This window comes from Hydra viridissima, unplaced genomic scaffold (assembly GCF_058129835.1).
Source record: "Hydra viridissima isolate aposymbiotic clone 2 unplaced genomic scaffold, HvirCarnegie_v1 scaffold_6, whole genome shotgun sequence".
Taxonomy (NCBI): Eukaryota; Metazoa; Cnidaria; class Hydrozoa; order Anthoathecata; family Hydridae; genus Hydra; species Hydra viridissima.
This window is the reverse complement of record NW_028324305.1, coordinates 17,487,453-17,504,733: the sequence shown is the minus strand read 5'-3', so window position 1 is coordinate 17,504,733 and position 17,281 is coordinate 17,487,453. Positions and strand designations below refer to the sequence as shown.

Below are 17,281 nucleotides of genomic sequence, written 5' to 3'. Positions count from 1 at the left end.
ACGGAATTTCACTAGAATAAAAAGTTATGAAAGAGCTAATTAACATATTTTTCATTCAATAAATCAAATTTCTGCAGGTACCCAATTAATGGAGGGGGGTTGGGGTTGGGGTAAACCCCCTCCCCTATAATTTTTTTTTTTGGACGCGGCGCCCTTTTTTCTGTTCAGTAAAATTTTGCGACAATTTCCAGTATATACGATTACGAGACTATTATTTACAATGGTATTATGCTTAATAAAAACATGCAGCAAGCTTTTATAATGTTATTACAAGAATGTGCTAATAGTTGTTACTAATGTTTGCTGTATATAGGTATCCGTGTTTTTACCTACTTAATTACATCTACGTACCTGTATATAGGTATCCGTGTCTATACCTACTTAATTACAATCATTACCTAGCTTATATTTACATTTATGTACCTAGCCAAATAATGATAATAATAAAAAAAGAAAAAAATTAATAGTTAGGTAAACCTGAGATATGTAACTATAAGCTAAAATCTATACATATATTTGATATATGAAAACATATGTGATGATTTTATTTTAAACATATCAATTTATACCAAGATTGACACTTATGTGTGCCTATTTGTGTCTGTGTTATACAATTGTATTTTCTTTATACCTGTTAACTTTAATAATTTTACTAGAGTTCAAAGTTAAGTTAAAAATATTTGTTAAACTTGAGTTTAATAAATATTTTTAATATGTCTTCATCTGGTTCATCAAGAACATCAAAAGCTACAAATCTTGAACAGATATGGGATGATTTAAAAGAAGGAATACAACAAATTTATTTAAAACAAAATATGTCAAAACCTCGTTACATGCAACTTTACACGTATCTTCTCTGATGCTATATTTTTATATATTTATTTTTTTGTTAGCATAGATGTTTTGTTTGTAGTTTAAAAACTTTGTATATTTCATACTTTTTATATTACTTTATCCTGGTCATTAGGAGCAAGCAGTGATACAAACTAGTTGGATTTCCATTTATGATAGTAGAAACTAGTAAAATTTGTATATTGAGTTTATTGTGGCTGTTTACAGCCGAATTAATTAAAGTTTCAAGCTATTCTTTTAGGAATAAGGAGTCATAGTGTTTCTTTTAAATAACTTTAACAATTTGCTATTAGAAATTTCTTAAATTGAGATTGTTTAACTTTAAAATGGTTTTTCCTAAAAATTATTATTATTACTATTACTTTTTACTGGAAAAATATTCTCTTTACATAAAAAAACTATATAATAATAAAAGTAATACTTGTTTGTTTTTTTGTTTGTTTCATTTTAAAGAAATTTGCAGCTATGAAAATAGCAGTCTTAAGATTATTTTAGTCAGTATTGGAATTATTGACCTTTTCCTGGTGTCTTTATAAAAGCTAATATTTTAGCTAATATCTTTTAGAGTGATGGAGTTTTAATGAATTTTGAAAATTGTTTTAACTTATGTCAGTTTCAAAAACTTTGATTTAAAAAAGAATCTAAACATGTTCTCTTTGAAACTAAACAAGCAAATTTTAAAACTAGAAAGATTAATTTTAACACTAACTGAAATTTTAACTTATTATAACAAATAAATTTAATTTAGTTGTCTTTTAAGAGTGGTTTTTAGATTTAGCTTTTTAAAATAAATTAATAAAAAATAGTTGAGTTCACCTTTTTATGCATTTTCAATTTAAGTTATCAAAATAAAAGATAATTTTTTAAAAAAGGATGTTTACATTACTGATAATTTATTTAACTTGTAATTAAAGTTGTTTTACTGTCTATGATGTGAGGAGATCCTTGCGTTAACCTATCTTTGGTTATGTGCTGCTTAACAACTCAGTAAATTTACAATACTCCATGAAGTTCTTTGGTTGTGAGCATAAATTTAAATATTTTTTGGGAAAAAAAGCATAATCAATAATCTCTGTCTCAATTTCTCTGCTTGCTTTAATAGCGCTTATGACAAAGATTATTGAAGCTTTTTTTTTTTTTGTAATCTTCAAGAAGGTTTATTTCAAAACACAAGTTGAAAAAACTTGCCATCAGATATAATAGGAGAGATGGAGTCAAAGCATTGTCTTCATTTGTCATACTGAGGTTTTCTAGATTTGAGAAAGTGGTTTTAGAATTGTCTTAGAACTTTTTGCTTTAAAATTGATTGATTAACATTTTAGCAAGTTTCCATAATTCAAGATTCAGGTTAAGAGTCCTAAAATCTGGAGCCTTGTTTATTGCCCTAACAGACAGTAAAGACATTACTAGCCATCAAATTAAAATGTTTCAAGCATGTAAACTTACAGGGTATTATTGACATCAATAGTCTGCTGAGAGTTGATAGTCTTGCACAGTAAAGCTAATGATAAATATTAGCCAATTCATGAATAAACAGATTTATGACAAGTTTTGAGTAGCGATAGTTTTGCGTTAGGGGTGCAACAAGCCATTGAATCTGTTCAAGTTAGATGCTCCAAGTTGGTCTGGTGTGGTGACCAATTAATAAATATTGCATTGTGCTGATAGTTAGTCAATCTCTGTAAAATGCTTTCATTACCTTTATTACTTATATGGAAGATTTTATGAAAATGATCATTATTATATATACACTCATTTCACGTGTCTTATTTCACAAATTTGAGACTATACCAATACTAAAGAACAAAGAATAGTTTTAGTAGTTACCAGGTAGAAGTGTTTTTGGCAAGTTTGAATTAAATAGATAATATTATGTGAAATTTGATACAATTAGTTGTTACCGTGGTTTGACCTTACTAAGTCCTATGCTTTAAGAAAGTCATAATTTAATAAATGACAAATTTCATATATATAAAATTAAGATTTAGAGAAAAAAAGTAGTTATTTTAACTAGATATCTTGTATTGCAGTATATACTGCATTAAGAACTAAATAATCATTACAGAATGATTGTAAAGAGTTGTCATTGTAACTTATTGTATTAATTATAGTTATGTATAAAAAAGTTATAATTTCCTTACTTCCACTGTTTTTTTTAACTTTTTAAATCTAAAGTCATGTGTACAATTATTGCACGAATGTCCAAAATCCAAGCTCAAATAACAAAGTTTCTAAAAAAAAACCACCAAATTCAGGGGGTATAGTTATTACATTCATTGATATATACATTTTTTTATTGTTTAACATAAAAAACATTTAACATAAATAAGGTTTTATTATCTGATTGTAATAGAGAATACATTTCAACATCTTCATCTTTCAGGTGCACAACTTGTTGGTTATGAACTTTACAAACGACTGAAAGATTTTTTGAATAATTATTTGAGTAATCTTTTGCGGGTAACAGTTTTTAAATCACAGAATAAGTTTTAAAATAATCCCAAATTTATAAAGAAACAATTTGTATGCAGCTTTTTTTTTTACAAACTATAAATTGTTTAGGAGTTATCAATGTATGGCTTCTTTTTTTTTTCTAATAGAAGTTGAACAATTTTGTTGTTTGATGACTGAACTTAAGAGTTTTTCCTTTTCTAAAAACTAATTCATTTGCATTGCACTAATGCATTTGTTTGTTAGTCTTATTAAATACATTAGTTGGTTTTATTACATAAATTGGTGTGTTTTATTACATAAATTGGTGTGTTTTATTACATAAATTGGTGTGTTTTATTACATAAATTAGTGTGTTTTATTACATACATTTGTTTGTTTTATAACATACATTTGTTTATTTAATAGTTTTTAAATTAATTTCCCTCATTAACTAACCATTCTCTATCTATAACTCTAACTATTTCATTAATGACTTATTTTAGGCAGGTGCTGATTTTATGGATGAATCAGTTCTTACATTTTACACACAACAGTGGGAAGGATACAAGTTCTCTTCAAAGGTTCTTCATGGTATATGTGCCTATTTAAATAGGCACTGGATTCGAAGAGAGTGTGGAGAAGGGAGAAAAGATGTTTATGAAATATACAATGTAAGATATGCTTAACTTTTGATAAATATTATATACTTTTTATGAAAAAAGTATATTGCTATATAGTTCTAATAAACTAATAAATAGCTAAATTTAAAATTGAATTTTTAAGAAATGTGTGTGTGTGTATATATATATATGTGTGTGTGTGTGTGTGTGTGTGTGTGTGTGTGTGTGTGTGTGTGTGTGTGTGTGTGTGTGTATGTGTATTTATATATAATGACATAATGACATTTTAGTTAGCATTGGTGACATGGCGAGATGTATTATTCAAAGGACTTGATACAAGGGTAATATGGTCTTTGTTATGCTTTCTTAAATTTTAAAGTATGTATATGGTTTTTCCCTTACAAATGTTTTACTTTTGTAAAAGAGTTTCTGCTATATTTTTGTAGTCTTAAATGAATAAATCTAGGATTAATAGAAATGAAGAATATTAAATTTTTTTGATAGTTGTTAAAAAAGCTTGATTATTCTTCATTTCTGTTTAAACTTTAGTTTTATCTAAGTAGTAGCAAAGTAGTAGCAAAGTATTAGCAAAGTAGAGGCTCTTTGCTATTACTTAGATAAAACTAAAGTTTTATTTAAGTAGTAGCAAAGTAGAAGCTCCTGCACAGTGGACTTTTTTCACTTACATGGAATGTTTTGATTTTTGACATCCAACATGTGGGAGAAATTTTTTAAAGGCTAACATTATGTGTATGTTAACACAGTGAGCACAATGAGCACTAATAACTAACAAACGAATATGAGAAGGTTCATAAATTTAATATCTTCCTAGTGAACAGTTGTAATCTAAAATAAGATCAAGCAGTACTCTATTTAGATCATCTGCAAAAGTACCTTATTCTGCTTTAAGGGGAAATGCATTTAGTTTTAGAAAAAACTAAATTTATTGTCCGAAATAATGCTTTAAAGGTTATCTATGAAGTAGTAAAATTAGACAATTTTCAATCTAAGCGAATGAATAGAAAAAAAAAAGATGTTTTAACCAAAAAAGATGAGTCTATAACCTTACTAAAAGGGCTTTTATGGCTGAATAAATCTATACAAATGATTAAAGGTTTCTGCTTTAGAGCAGAATAAAAGGTTAAAGTTATATGCGTAAAGGAAATGATCAAGCAAGAAATAAAGTGGCTTGAACCACCTTATTTTTTGCTTGATCATTTCCAGCAAGAAAGTGATATTTCTATTGATACTGATGTACTTTAATTGCTAAAAGATATCTTCAAAGAAATAGTAAAATTAGTTGAGATTCTAGATAACTCAGTTAGGCTATTAAGTTAAGAGACCAAGAGTCCTTGTTAAATTAGAGATCTTATCAGAAAATTAATTGACTGTAATACTACTATTGGTGAGATTTGACAGGCTTATTACATTTACATTGACTTTTAGTCATATTTAAGTGAAAATATAACACAATTGAGGAGGTGATAAGTAACAGTGATAAGTAATTATAAAAAAGCTTGGCTGACCTTAATGTGTTTAAAAGTCGTGTTTTTTAAAAAAGGAATTACAAAAATTTCTTAAAATATAATTAAATTTATCTATTAGAATATTTAAAAAAAGATTTTTTCACAGGAATGAATTTATTAAATAAAGGTCAACCTTCCTAATATTTTTTGCTGCTAATATAAGTTTGAAAATAAAGTAAATATTTGATAATTTGTACTAGACAATAATCAATAATGACCAGAACTTCTTTTCTGAGCTGATTATGATACTGTAAAAAAGAAATAATATTTATTGAAAGTTGAGTAACTTTTTTACTATTATTCTGACTTAGGTAACTTATGCTGTTCTTGAGTTGATACGAAGGGAGAGAAATGGTGACACTATAAATACCAGTTTAATATCTGGTGTAATTGATAGTTATGGTAAATTTGTTAATAAGTTATATAGCTAATAAATGGAGAGTATTGCTCTACTGGTAGTTAGGAGGTTTTTTAATGGATGTGCAAGTGTAAAATTTTGTTTCATTTAAGTTTGTGTTTTTATCTAATTCAGTTCATTTGGGCATAAATGAAGAGGATAGTCGCACTACAGGTCCCAATCTCACTGTCTATCGCAAACAGTTTGAATCTATCTTTTTACAAGATACAGAGCAATATTACACAGCAGAAAGTGAAGCATTCTTAACTCATAATCCTGTGACTGAGTATATGAAAAAAGTATGTAAATAAAACACAATTTTAAATATGATGTCATCTCTTTGTGTCTTGTTAAAGATATGAGAGGTAAATAATAATCACTCCAAATAAAATATTACACATCTGTATAATATTTTTCAACATTTTGTGGTTCAAGAAAGTATTTTGTCAATCAATACTATAAATACTTTTTTTTTTTTATAGGCTGAGATTCGTTTAAATGAAGAGAGGCGTCGTGTTTTTGTGTATTTGCATGAGAGCACTCAGATTGAACTTGCAAGAAAGTGTGAACATGTTCTTATAAAAAAGCATTTGGAAACTCTTTATGGAGAATTCCGTCACCTATTGTGTGATGACAAAGATGAAGGTAGCAAATTTTCTTAAATTTGGTATTCTTTTCTATATTGTTTAGTGTCCCTCTAAAATAGTTTTTATTGAAAAAGGCTTACATAGTTTGCTTTTGTTTTTGATTTACAATTTTCATAGAGCTTCTTGAGTTTCTTTTCTGGTGTTGATAAAAGTTTAATAGTTGTTTGCTTTTATTAGTTTCTTTGAGCATATCACCACATTGCAAGTGTCTATCAGTCTGGTATAACTGTAACACCTTTTAAAGATTCAAAAAAATTGATATTCTAAATCTGTGTTCAGCTGACTTTTTAAGAATTTTAAAGCAATACGAAAATTCACTTCCTAGGAAAATGGCTAAACTATTTCTCAAATGCTCCAACAAGTTTAATTTTAGTTTAAAATGTAGGAACAACGTCTGCCAAAGTAAATTGCAATGTTTTCCAATTAAAATATCTTTTCTTTGAAATTCTTTGACAACAAGTTTTTCATCATTTCCAGTTGTCCTACCATGCATTGGATCAATCTCTAATAATTCTTTAGTAATTCTATAACTATCGTCAATGCTATAAATAAATATTTAGTGATGTGTTTGTTAAATGTCTGTTAATTTATCAATGGCTTTTGAGTAATACTTTACCTTTTAAATTCACTGCTTGTTATTGGTTGTTTTAATGGAGACAGTTCAGTAGCTGAGTTCTGTTAGAACAAACTAAAAGGTTTACCTCTTTGAACCAATAGCAGGCATGGCATAGTTAGCACATGCAGCATAATCCCCTCCAGTTCTCCCTTTTTCAATACACTCAGCCTACTATTCAACCATTTAGCTTCTTTGTGTTTTTTCCAGATTATTTATCATGTGTTTTGCTCTCATATTATTTTTTACATTATATTTTGCATATGGCAATTGATTGGCTGACAGGAAAAAAGTTCTCTGATGCCATTAAAACTTCTGCAGTGACACACAATCCATCAATGCCTGATAGGCACGCTATTGGCAATTAATAATTCTTGCTGTACTCCCATTCATTTGTTTCCTTTACACTTGTAAAGAAATAAAAGGAGTTTGACCCCAAAATACCAGTTTTGCACAGCTTATAACAACTGTCAGTAGCCAGCCCATCCACCATTGTTGGGATGTTGTTGCAGCCTACTCTTGCACCACCCCCTGCAAATAACACTGGAAAGTTTTTTAACATTGAAACTAATAATAGTGATAACTGCACTCAAATTTCTCCCAACCTTAGTGCAAGCAGCCCACCAGGTTTGAATAAAGTATTAAAAATCTCAACACTGCTGTGAATGGGTGATTGAGTAGAGTTAATTCTGAAAAAAATGTCAGCACTGGGCTGAAACTTCCATTTCACAACTACTACAATTGTTAGGATACATTTTGCTTGGCTGACAAAAATTTTTTACACTCCTAATTTTTGGTTTATATCTGGTTACTTTTCTCGAAAAAAATTTTAAATTGTTTAATTATTGTTAATTAGCTCTAAGTTATTGATGCATAAAATTATCACAACTTTCATTTTGCAATTATATAAAATTCTATTTTGGTATTTGGACTTAATTCACAATTTTTTATAGACTTGGGAAGAATGTACAATCTGGTTTCTCGTGTACCAGATGCTTTGATAACTTTGAAGCAACTCCTAGAACAGCACATACACACACAAGGTTTAAATGCTATAGAAAAATGTGGTGAAGCTGCCCTTAATGTAATTTTTTAAAAATCCTTTTACTTTCAAATTTTAAAGACAATATTCTTCTAGCTGTTAGGATTTTTTCTTTAATCTAAGTTTTTTTTTAGGATCCAAAGGTATATGTGACTACAATGCTTGGTGTCCATCGCAAATATTATGCTTTGGTGGTATCTGCATTTAGTAATGACAATGGCTTTGTTGCAGCACTTGATAAAGTACTTTTTTTTTAAATTATTTTTTATACAATTCTCTAAACATGAAATTTGGGTTGTACTGTAATATTAAGCATGGCACATAATTGAATAGTGGGTAAAAGGGAATTTTTATTAACAGGGTAAGTAAAATAATGAAACTTGTTAAACCATAAAAATCTTATTAAAACCTAAAATGAACAAAACAAAAAGTAATTAACATTAGTAACTAATTACATAAATCTTTGTGCTGGTATTGAGTAATGTTTAGGCTTGTGGGAGATTTGTAAATACAAACTCAGTCACCAAAGCAGCAGGAAATTCATCAAAATCTCCAGAGCTTTTAGCTCGCTACTGTGATTCACTGCTCAAGAAAAGGTAGATCAATTCTTATTTAACTTAAAATGCCAATATTCTGTTATGGTCAAGAGTTAATATATTTTATTATGGTCATGAGTTAAAATAATTTACTATGGTCATTAATTAAAACAATTTATCATGGTCATTAGTTAAAACAATTTAGCATGGTCATAATTTAATGGAAAGTTTTATTAGTAATTTTTGTTAAAATTTAGTGCCAAGAATCCAGAAGAGGCAGAACTAGAAGATATTCTTAATTCTATTGTAAGTTGAGTAGGCTTTTTTTTAAAAAATAAAATCAATATTTTACATAACTTTTTTTGAAATTTAGATTTTTTTAAAATAAAAGTTACAATCACTATGTTTTTGATAAGAAAGAAGTTAGGGCCAAAATTAAACTCTTGTTCTTTTCTCTTTCAGATGGTGATCTTTAAGTATGTTGAAGATAAAGACGTTTTTCAAAAGTTTTATTCAAAAATGTTTGCAAAACGTTTGGTTCAACAAAATTCTGCTTCTGATGATGCAGAAGAGACAATTATTTCAAAGTTAAGGGTAATGTTTTTTGCACTTTTATTTTTTTAAATCTTCTAATGTCTAAAATGAAATCTTTTAAAAAACTGCAAATAAAGCTAACATCAGTATGGCTTTTTTTCCACTCTTTAAATTTAAAAAGATTCTTCTACAGGTAATGCAGAAATACAAGACCAAAATAAGTACTCTATGTGTATTTTACTTTACTGATGTTAAAGTAACATACACATTATATATGTATGTAATGTTTATTTAGTATGTACAAATGTGTTGTTAATGAAAGAATTTGGTAATTGTTATTAATCCTTTTTTGCATATAACTTCTACATAGGAAATGTGTGGCTATGAATACACCAACAAACTTCATCGAATGTTTCAAGATATGATTGTTAGTAAAAATTTAAACAATAACTTTAAGGAGCAAATTACAAATCAAGAAGCTGAAGGTAAAACAAACATAAAGAAACAAAATTAAATATACCTTTTTTTTTTCTTTTTTCTCTCTACTCGTTTAATGATATTCTTGCTCTGTCCTGTTAAATTATATTGCAATATAATTTAACAGGACAGGTAGAAATATAATTTAACAGGACAGGTAGAAATATAATTTAACAGGACAGGTAGAAATATAATTTAACAGGACAGGTAGAAATATAATTTAACAGGACAGGTAGAAATATAATTTAACAGGACAGGTAGAAATATTTAATTGTTTCGTTTTTAATTTTGTTTCAGTTGATTTCAGTATCCAAGTGCTATCTTCAGGTGCTTGGCCTTTTCAACAATCTCCTGTATTTACATTACCTCCAGAGGTTAGTTTGATTTGAACCAAGGTCGGTTTCTTTTTTCATTTATCATTTTGAGCCAGTTGTTCAAAATAATAAATGAAAAAGAGTGTTTTTAAAATTTATTATGACTGAAACTACAGCAGAACCTTCAAATCTATTATTTGTTATTGGAATCTACATCTTGTTTCTAGTTGGAAAGATGCTTACAACGATTTGCAGCATTTTATAGTGATAAACACAGTGGTCGCAAATTGCATTGGCTCTATCAACTGTCAAAAGGGGAACTTGTAACTAATTGCTTTAAAAACAGATATACATTACAGGTGTTTTTTGCATTTTTTTTTTTGCGATTTTTGATGACTGATGAAAATTAACAATATGGAAAAGGCAAAATTATTACAGAAAAACAGAGTTTTGTAATTAAATCATAGCGGAAAAGTTACCAACATAATGACACTATTTGTTTACTTATTATTAATCTTATTTTTCTTTATTTGTGTAGGCATCAACACATCAAATGGCAGTATTGTTAATGTACAATAGTGAGGACAGTTATACTGTCGAACAGATACAAGAACACACTCAAATAAATATGGTATACTTTTAAATATTGAGTTTTTTTTCAATTAGAATTAAGGCTCTCAAAATGTTTTGCTTTAACTTTTTTTTTTTTTTTTTTTTTTTTGACAATCCAAGCACTTTGTTCTTTTATTAGCTCTTTTATTTTCTTTAAAAGTTTCTCTTCTTTAAGTATGTTTCAAAGATTTACTTTTGAAGGTTATGATCAAGATTTAGTTTGATGATGTTTAAAAGTAAATAAAACTGGAACTATAAAAAAAATGCTTTTACAACCACCTTTGTAAACCTGTATGAAGGTTTGTGAAAGTGGTTGTAAAGGCTTTTTGTTATAAAGTATGATAAACAAATTAGCACCACTTTTCTTAACCACTCTTTTAAAATCAAGTATTGTTTAGTTTCTTGTTCATCTTTGTACTTTCTCTTGCACAATGGCTAGAAATGTTCTACTGGTATTTGGTTAGGTACTCCTGGTATATTTCTTTCTTTAGTCAGAGTCTATTTTTTGTTCATCTAGATAATTGCACACAATTCATCCATAGTTTGAGCTAGCCATATCTGGCCAGAAGATAATGTTGTGACCTGTTTCTGTTTGTTTATCAATGGAACTAGATGACACTCTTTGAAGTAAACTTGCTTGTTTATCATTATAGCAAAGTTCAGAAAATTTGACCACTTCTGCAATTGACCTTCTTTGTTTAAAATTATCAACCTCACATATATCAACAGTATTTTATTACCTGGTATTTGAAATGGATCAACTGGACAGTTAGTTTGATGCCACTAAATGCAATAACGCTTCAGCTATCTTCTAAGTGATCTTATAGTCTGTTCTTTCACATATTTTGGAAATAGGGAGTTCTTTATAGAGCTGACTCTCAATTTCTTCTTTGCATTTGCCACACTAGTTTTCAACATTTTCGATTTACAGGCTATTCAATTTTCACTAATGCTAGGGCTGTAAATGTAATTGTTCCAGATTTTCTTCAGCTGTTTGACATATAAAAGAAAGCAACAGGCAATTGTAGGTCTGAGATTTTTGAGTGCTCTATTTAATCACTATCTGCATTTGTATTGTGGAATTGTTATCTTTTTATATTCTTTATTTTCAAAGTGTTTGATTGGTGACTTTTGGTTTTCACTATTGTTCAAGAAAATGCAAATAATTCTCTTATCTTCTTTAACTTCGTCTTGTTTGCAATCTCAAACCAATTACAATTTGGCAAATTGAATTAGTAGACCTTGGTATTTAAAAATGATAATAGTATTAATAATTTAGCGGTTTAAACCCAAGAACTATTTGAACATCTCAAAATTATATTTCATATACATTTGAATCTGTTTTTAACACACCATATCAGAATGAAAATTACTGTTTTACATTAGAAATCTGTTGAAAGAAATAGAAGAATTTTTTCTTTTTTTTTTATTTTGTTTTGTTAACATTAAAAATATTTTCTGCAATAAATATGTTGGTGAATATATACATTTAGAATATATACAATTAAGTTATCAACATTAATGTTTAACTAAAATGCCAGATAATTATTTAGCCAATATATTAAAATTTATTATATAAGTTGCATAAATAAATTGAGTACTTAATGGATTATCTAACATGGGGCAGCTTAATGGCAAGTTTAGTGCTTGACCTTATTACATGGTCGATCGTAGTACAGGACTAATCAAATGTTTTAAGGCTGTTTTGACCTGTTCATAACAAATTTATTATGTTATTTTTTTCTGAGAATTAGAATTACTAATTTTTTGTCCTTATCACTGTTTATGCCCTTACTATAATATTCCGCCTGTAATATGTTTTCACTTTTACTTTAATATTACACATTTAATATGTTTTCACTTTTACTATAATATTACACCTGTAATATGTTTCCACTTTTACTATAATATTACGCCTGTAATTTGTTTCCACTTTTACTATAATATTACACCTGTAATATGTTTCCACTTTTACTATAATATTACGCCTGTAATATGTTTTCGCTTTTAATTATGCATAAATATTAAATTTTTTAAAGTACAAATACTTAAAGAAATATATTTAATTAACTAAATTAAAAATGCTAAAAAAAAATTATATCTTTTTAAATATACCTCTGTCCTGAAAAATACACTTATTGCACCTCCTAAAATTTTTTTTTTAACTTTATATGTATAATTGAAATATGAAATTAAAAAAATACATAATTTTTTGTTACAGTAAACTTGAAACTAATGTGTGGGTTAAGTGGTTAAAAGATAATTATAAGCAAAGTATACAACTGTTTAAAAGTATTGAATATCAAATAATAAATTAACTGTTGAGAAAAGTTTGTGCAGTTAAATGTAACAATTAGTAAATTCATCTCAGTATATTTTTAAATAAGTGATCAACTATACCAATAGCATGTTGATTACTGAAAATAGTTTTAAAAATTTGGTTTTAGTAGTTTAATAAAACTGGCTTTATCAACATCTCTTTTGTTGCAGTTTTTTTCAATACATACAACACATTTTTTATCCATTCAATGTTTTTTTAGAATTTGTTACTTGTGTATTTGCTATTTAAAAATATTGGATGAAGAAGTTCTGTTTTTGATTTTAGGATATTCTTCAGCAAGTTTTAAGTATATTAATAAAAATACGTTTATTGGTAAGTAATTTTTCTTCATTACCTTTGTGACTTTATTATTATGATAAAAAAATTTATTCTTTGTGAATTGTTAAATTTTATTTTTTAAATAAAATTAAAATTTGCTTAATAAAATTTTGAAATTTTGGTGTTAGTCATTTAATTGCTCATTGTATATCTTGATCATCTTTTCGAATTTTTTTTTTTTAATGATAATTTTTTTTGTTGCAGATTAGTAATCCTTCCATTAACGAAAATTTTCCTCTCTCTTCTGTTATTCATCTCTACAAAGAATATAAAAAGTAACTTATATTTTTAACCTTTACTTTATTTATAGTGTTTATTGTTGCTATATACATTTAACAATGATGTTTCTTTCAGTAAAAAACTGCGTGTAAATATAAATGTTCCAATGAAAACTGAGCAAAAGTTAGAACAGCAGCAAACACACAAATATATTGAAGAAGATAGAAAGTTACTTGTGCAGGTTCGTCTCTCCTTTTTCTTTTAACTTATTTTCTTTGTTTATTTTAATTATGTTATTTTATTATAGTTTCTTTTAATAGCTTAAAGATTATATATGTAGGCATGTATAGTTCGAATAATGAAAATGCGTAAAGTCATGAAGCATCAAAATCTACTCACAGAAGTACTTACTCAATTGTCCACTCGATTTAAACCTGGAATTCCTGTAATAAAGGTAGTGAAATTTTCCTCATCCTTTAATTTGTTTTAAATTCTGAAAGTTTTGTAGCTCTAGCATATTTGGGTTTATGCTCCTTTTTTATATCTCAATATCACAATTACAATAATTTAGTTATATATATTGATTGTAAAGTTTCATAGATCTTTTCAATAAGATACATTAATAATTAGAGGCTAAAAAGTAATAAATTGTATACAATAAATGTAATGAATATGATAAGCAACCATGCATTTATTATGCCCTCACCTCAAATTGCAGACATTTGAAGATGCTAATAAAGGAGGGGTCAGGTCTCTGACATAACATGGAAATCCCACTATATTTTATTAAAACTGCGAAGGAAAATGTCTGACCTTTAAGTTATGACTTTAAGTTATAAAAAAAATTTAGTTTTACATTTAAGTATGTATATGTATGTATGTATCTATCTATCTATCTATCTATCTATCTATCTATCTATCTATCTATCTATCTATCTATTGCAAAGAGACAAAAAGATCTTTCAACTGGTCCAGTAAAAAGCATACATTTTGGTTTAAAACTGAAACCAAAATGTATGCTTCTTTTACAGCTCTGAAATATATAGATGTGCTGGTTCATTCTAGTATCTATTTTTGTAATTGGTCCAACACCATGTCAGGAAAATCCCACCTATACCATGATATTTCTACCTCCATGTTTCATCTTCTTAAGTGTTTATTTGGGATTCAACTATTGCTTCAGTGGATGAACTTTGCTAACAGAGCCAAATATATTAAGTTTTGTCTCATCGCTCCACATAATATTTTTCCAAAATGATATTGGCTATAATTGAAACAGTTTTTCAAATCTTGGCTTTCAAGTTCTAGTTTAACAAAGAGGGACTTAGGTTGAGCTACAGCACCAAATGAACTAGCTTCATTTAATCAACTTCTGGTTATACTGCTACTGATTGAAGTCCATGTAATTGATTGGTATTATCTCAAATTTCAGCTGATGAAATGAAAGAATTTTTTTACTCTTCTAGGACAATCAATCTGCAGCATGATTTGTTTTTCTTGGTGAAGCATTTTTTTTTTTAATATTGTTGGCCATTTTATGTGTTTTTAATATTGTTGGCCATTTTATGTGTAAAGTTATTTCCGATTTTTGAGATCTAATATTTTCTAAAATTTTGCTAACTGATTTTGCATTGTTTTTCATATTGTTAATAGTTTTTCATGTTTTTGGAGAGCAAGAGTAATTACAATCCATTTAAGAGGAATATTTTATGCTCAGGTGCAATAAAAATAAGTACTTATTGTTTTACTTACATATATTATTGATGATTTCAATTTAAAAATGTCACTGCAAAAAATTTTCTGATAAATGTCATTAACAGAACATGCTATTTATGTGTTCAGCCAAAAATTTGCAATAGAAACGGCATTTTGATTAAAAACTGGGAGAAAACTATGAAATATAGGAGACTATATATCATATATTTTAACCAAATTTTTTGTTAAAAATTCAACAAAATCAAAAGAATTGAATTTTTTATAACATGTGTGTGCTAGTTCCCTGGCTAACACACTTATGTTATAAAATAAAATGTATATGCAGTTCTAAAGTCAGGTAGAACTTAGATTCAGACGTGTGTATAGGGAAGGGGGTCTGATTTTTATCAACTTTGTGTAGACATCTTAAATGTATGGTTGCTAGCCTCTTTTTGAGTTAAGATTTTTTGTCTATTGAATGTCTTTTAACAATTTTAGGACAAGGAATAAAGTTGAAACTAAAAAAACAGTATTTTTAATGCATATAAATTTGTTAGCTTTTGTTTTTTTGACTTTTCATTTATATTCAATTGTACTTATGTAGCTAATAATTTGCCATTTTTAAACTTTCTTTAGAAATGTATTGACATTCTTATTGAAAAAGAATATCTTGAGCGTGTAGAAGGGGAGAAAGATACATACAGTTACCTGGCATAAACTCATTTTGAGTTTTTATTATTCCAAAAAATGGACAGAGAAAGCTTTTTTTCTGATGGTGGGGCATTGTTTCAAATTTCTGGAAGTATGCAGAAGAGAGCCTGAAATCCAGAGTTATTTTTCATAAAATCACACAATGTTTTTGTATATATTAAATCTTTCAAAATTTCTCCACAGCTGTGAAGTAAAATTTACTATTATCACTTACATGGGAAGTTTGATCATTTTCAAACAAATCTTTAAAAGTTTTGCAACTGTTCAAAAAACAGAACAATTTAAGGCTTCAACTCTTATTTCTTCGTCTCAAAACTGTTGTACTTTTTCATTTTTTATTTTTTAATTGAAGTTGTTAAAATAAATTGACCAAAAAGTACAATTTTTTTTCCTAAATAATTATTTAATAAAAAATTATTGGTGAACTTTTTGAAAATCTTTGATCTGCTTTTGCTGAACCTTATTTAACTTATAAACAGTTTTTTATTTGCATTCAAAGGCTTTTGTTAGAATGTAAAATTTTCAAATCAAAGTCTCCTTAATTTAGTCTGTTTTTGGGTTGGGTTGTTTGAAATAGTTTCTTGACCAGCTTCATAAACTTCATAGTAGTTTTTTATACTACTGTGTCATCATTTTGTAGCACAGTTGGTATTTAAAAAAAGTTGTGTATAGCAAGATATTTATTTCCCCTTTTAAAAAAAAGTTTATAAAGGTTAATAGTTGTCTAGAATGTGTTAATTTTTAAAAAGAAACTAAAAATGAATTGACAAAATATGAAAGAAAAAAATTTTTAACTTTTTTTTCTTTGTGCCTCTAAATAGGTTAGGGAAAATCATTGCATTCATACCTTTCCTTACAAACCAGGAATTCATTATCATTCTATTTGCATAATTTATGATGCAACTATTTGATGAACAAACGTTTTGCTTAAGAGTTTGAACTATCTGTAGGTAACAATAATAAAAGTAACTAAGGTAACACTAACATAAGTAGCAAAAGTAACAATAATAAAAGTAGCTAAGGTTTCAAAACATCTAAACAATCTTAAATTAAGCCCTTAACCCTGTTCATTTATTTATTATTTTATTAATTTTTGTACTTTACAATTGGTTTTTTTGCAGTCAAAGAAATATTTAAAAGAATCTTTTAATGCAATCAGGTTTTGTTGATGTCTCATTAAAAGCTTTTGTTTTTACAGCTTGCGTGCATTATATTTCATTGAAAAGTATTGTTTTCACAGTTAGTGTGCATTATTATGGCTTTATGCACCAAAAAATTAAGAAAACATCCCCCTTTTTTTATCATGTTATCAATTCTAATTTTTTGGTCTTGTTACCAGTACCTTGTCTATTTTAGTTGGCCTAAACATGTATATCCTAATAGTATTATTTATT

At 27.4% G+C, this 17,281-nt stretch overlaps 1 protein-coding gene across 2 annotated transcripts; it reads left to right on the top strand.

The window, feature by feature from the left end:
* The first annotated feature begins 160 nt into the window (after positions 1-160).
* LOC145189885 (cullin-1-like) lies at positions 161-16,264 on the top strand. 2 transcript variants are annotated; one of them, XM_090091717.1, is made up of 23 exons: positions 161-313; positions 657-847; positions 3,028-3,110; positions 3,236-3,312; positions 3,789-3,956; positions 4,196-4,246; positions 5,743-5,833; positions 5,964-6,127; positions 6,311-6,473; positions 8,042-8,172; positions 8,265-8,372; positions 8,620-8,726; positions 8,924-8,972; positions 9,129-9,260; positions 9,571-9,685; positions 9,975-10,051; positions 10,219-10,350; positions 10,530-10,622; positions 13,209-13,256; positions 13,467-13,537; positions 13,617-13,722; positions 13,822-13,935; positions 15,813-16,264. In XM_090091717.1, the coding sequence occupies exons 2-23, from the start codon at positions 714-716 to the stop codon at positions 15,891-15,893; spliced, it is 2,295 nt and encodes a 764-aa protein (XP_089947843.1). In that variant the 5' UTR covers positions 161-313; positions 657-713; the 3' UTR covers positions 15,894-16,264. The 2 variants fall into 2 exon arrangements, 1 of the variants encoding a protein (XP_089947843.1); XR_016453737.1 differs by lacking the exons at positions 13,617-13,722; positions 13,822-13,935; positions 15,813-16,264 and having other exon boundaries at positions 163-313; positions 9,571-9,834; positions 9,935-10,051.
* Positions 16,265-17,281: the final 1,017 nt, after the last annotated feature.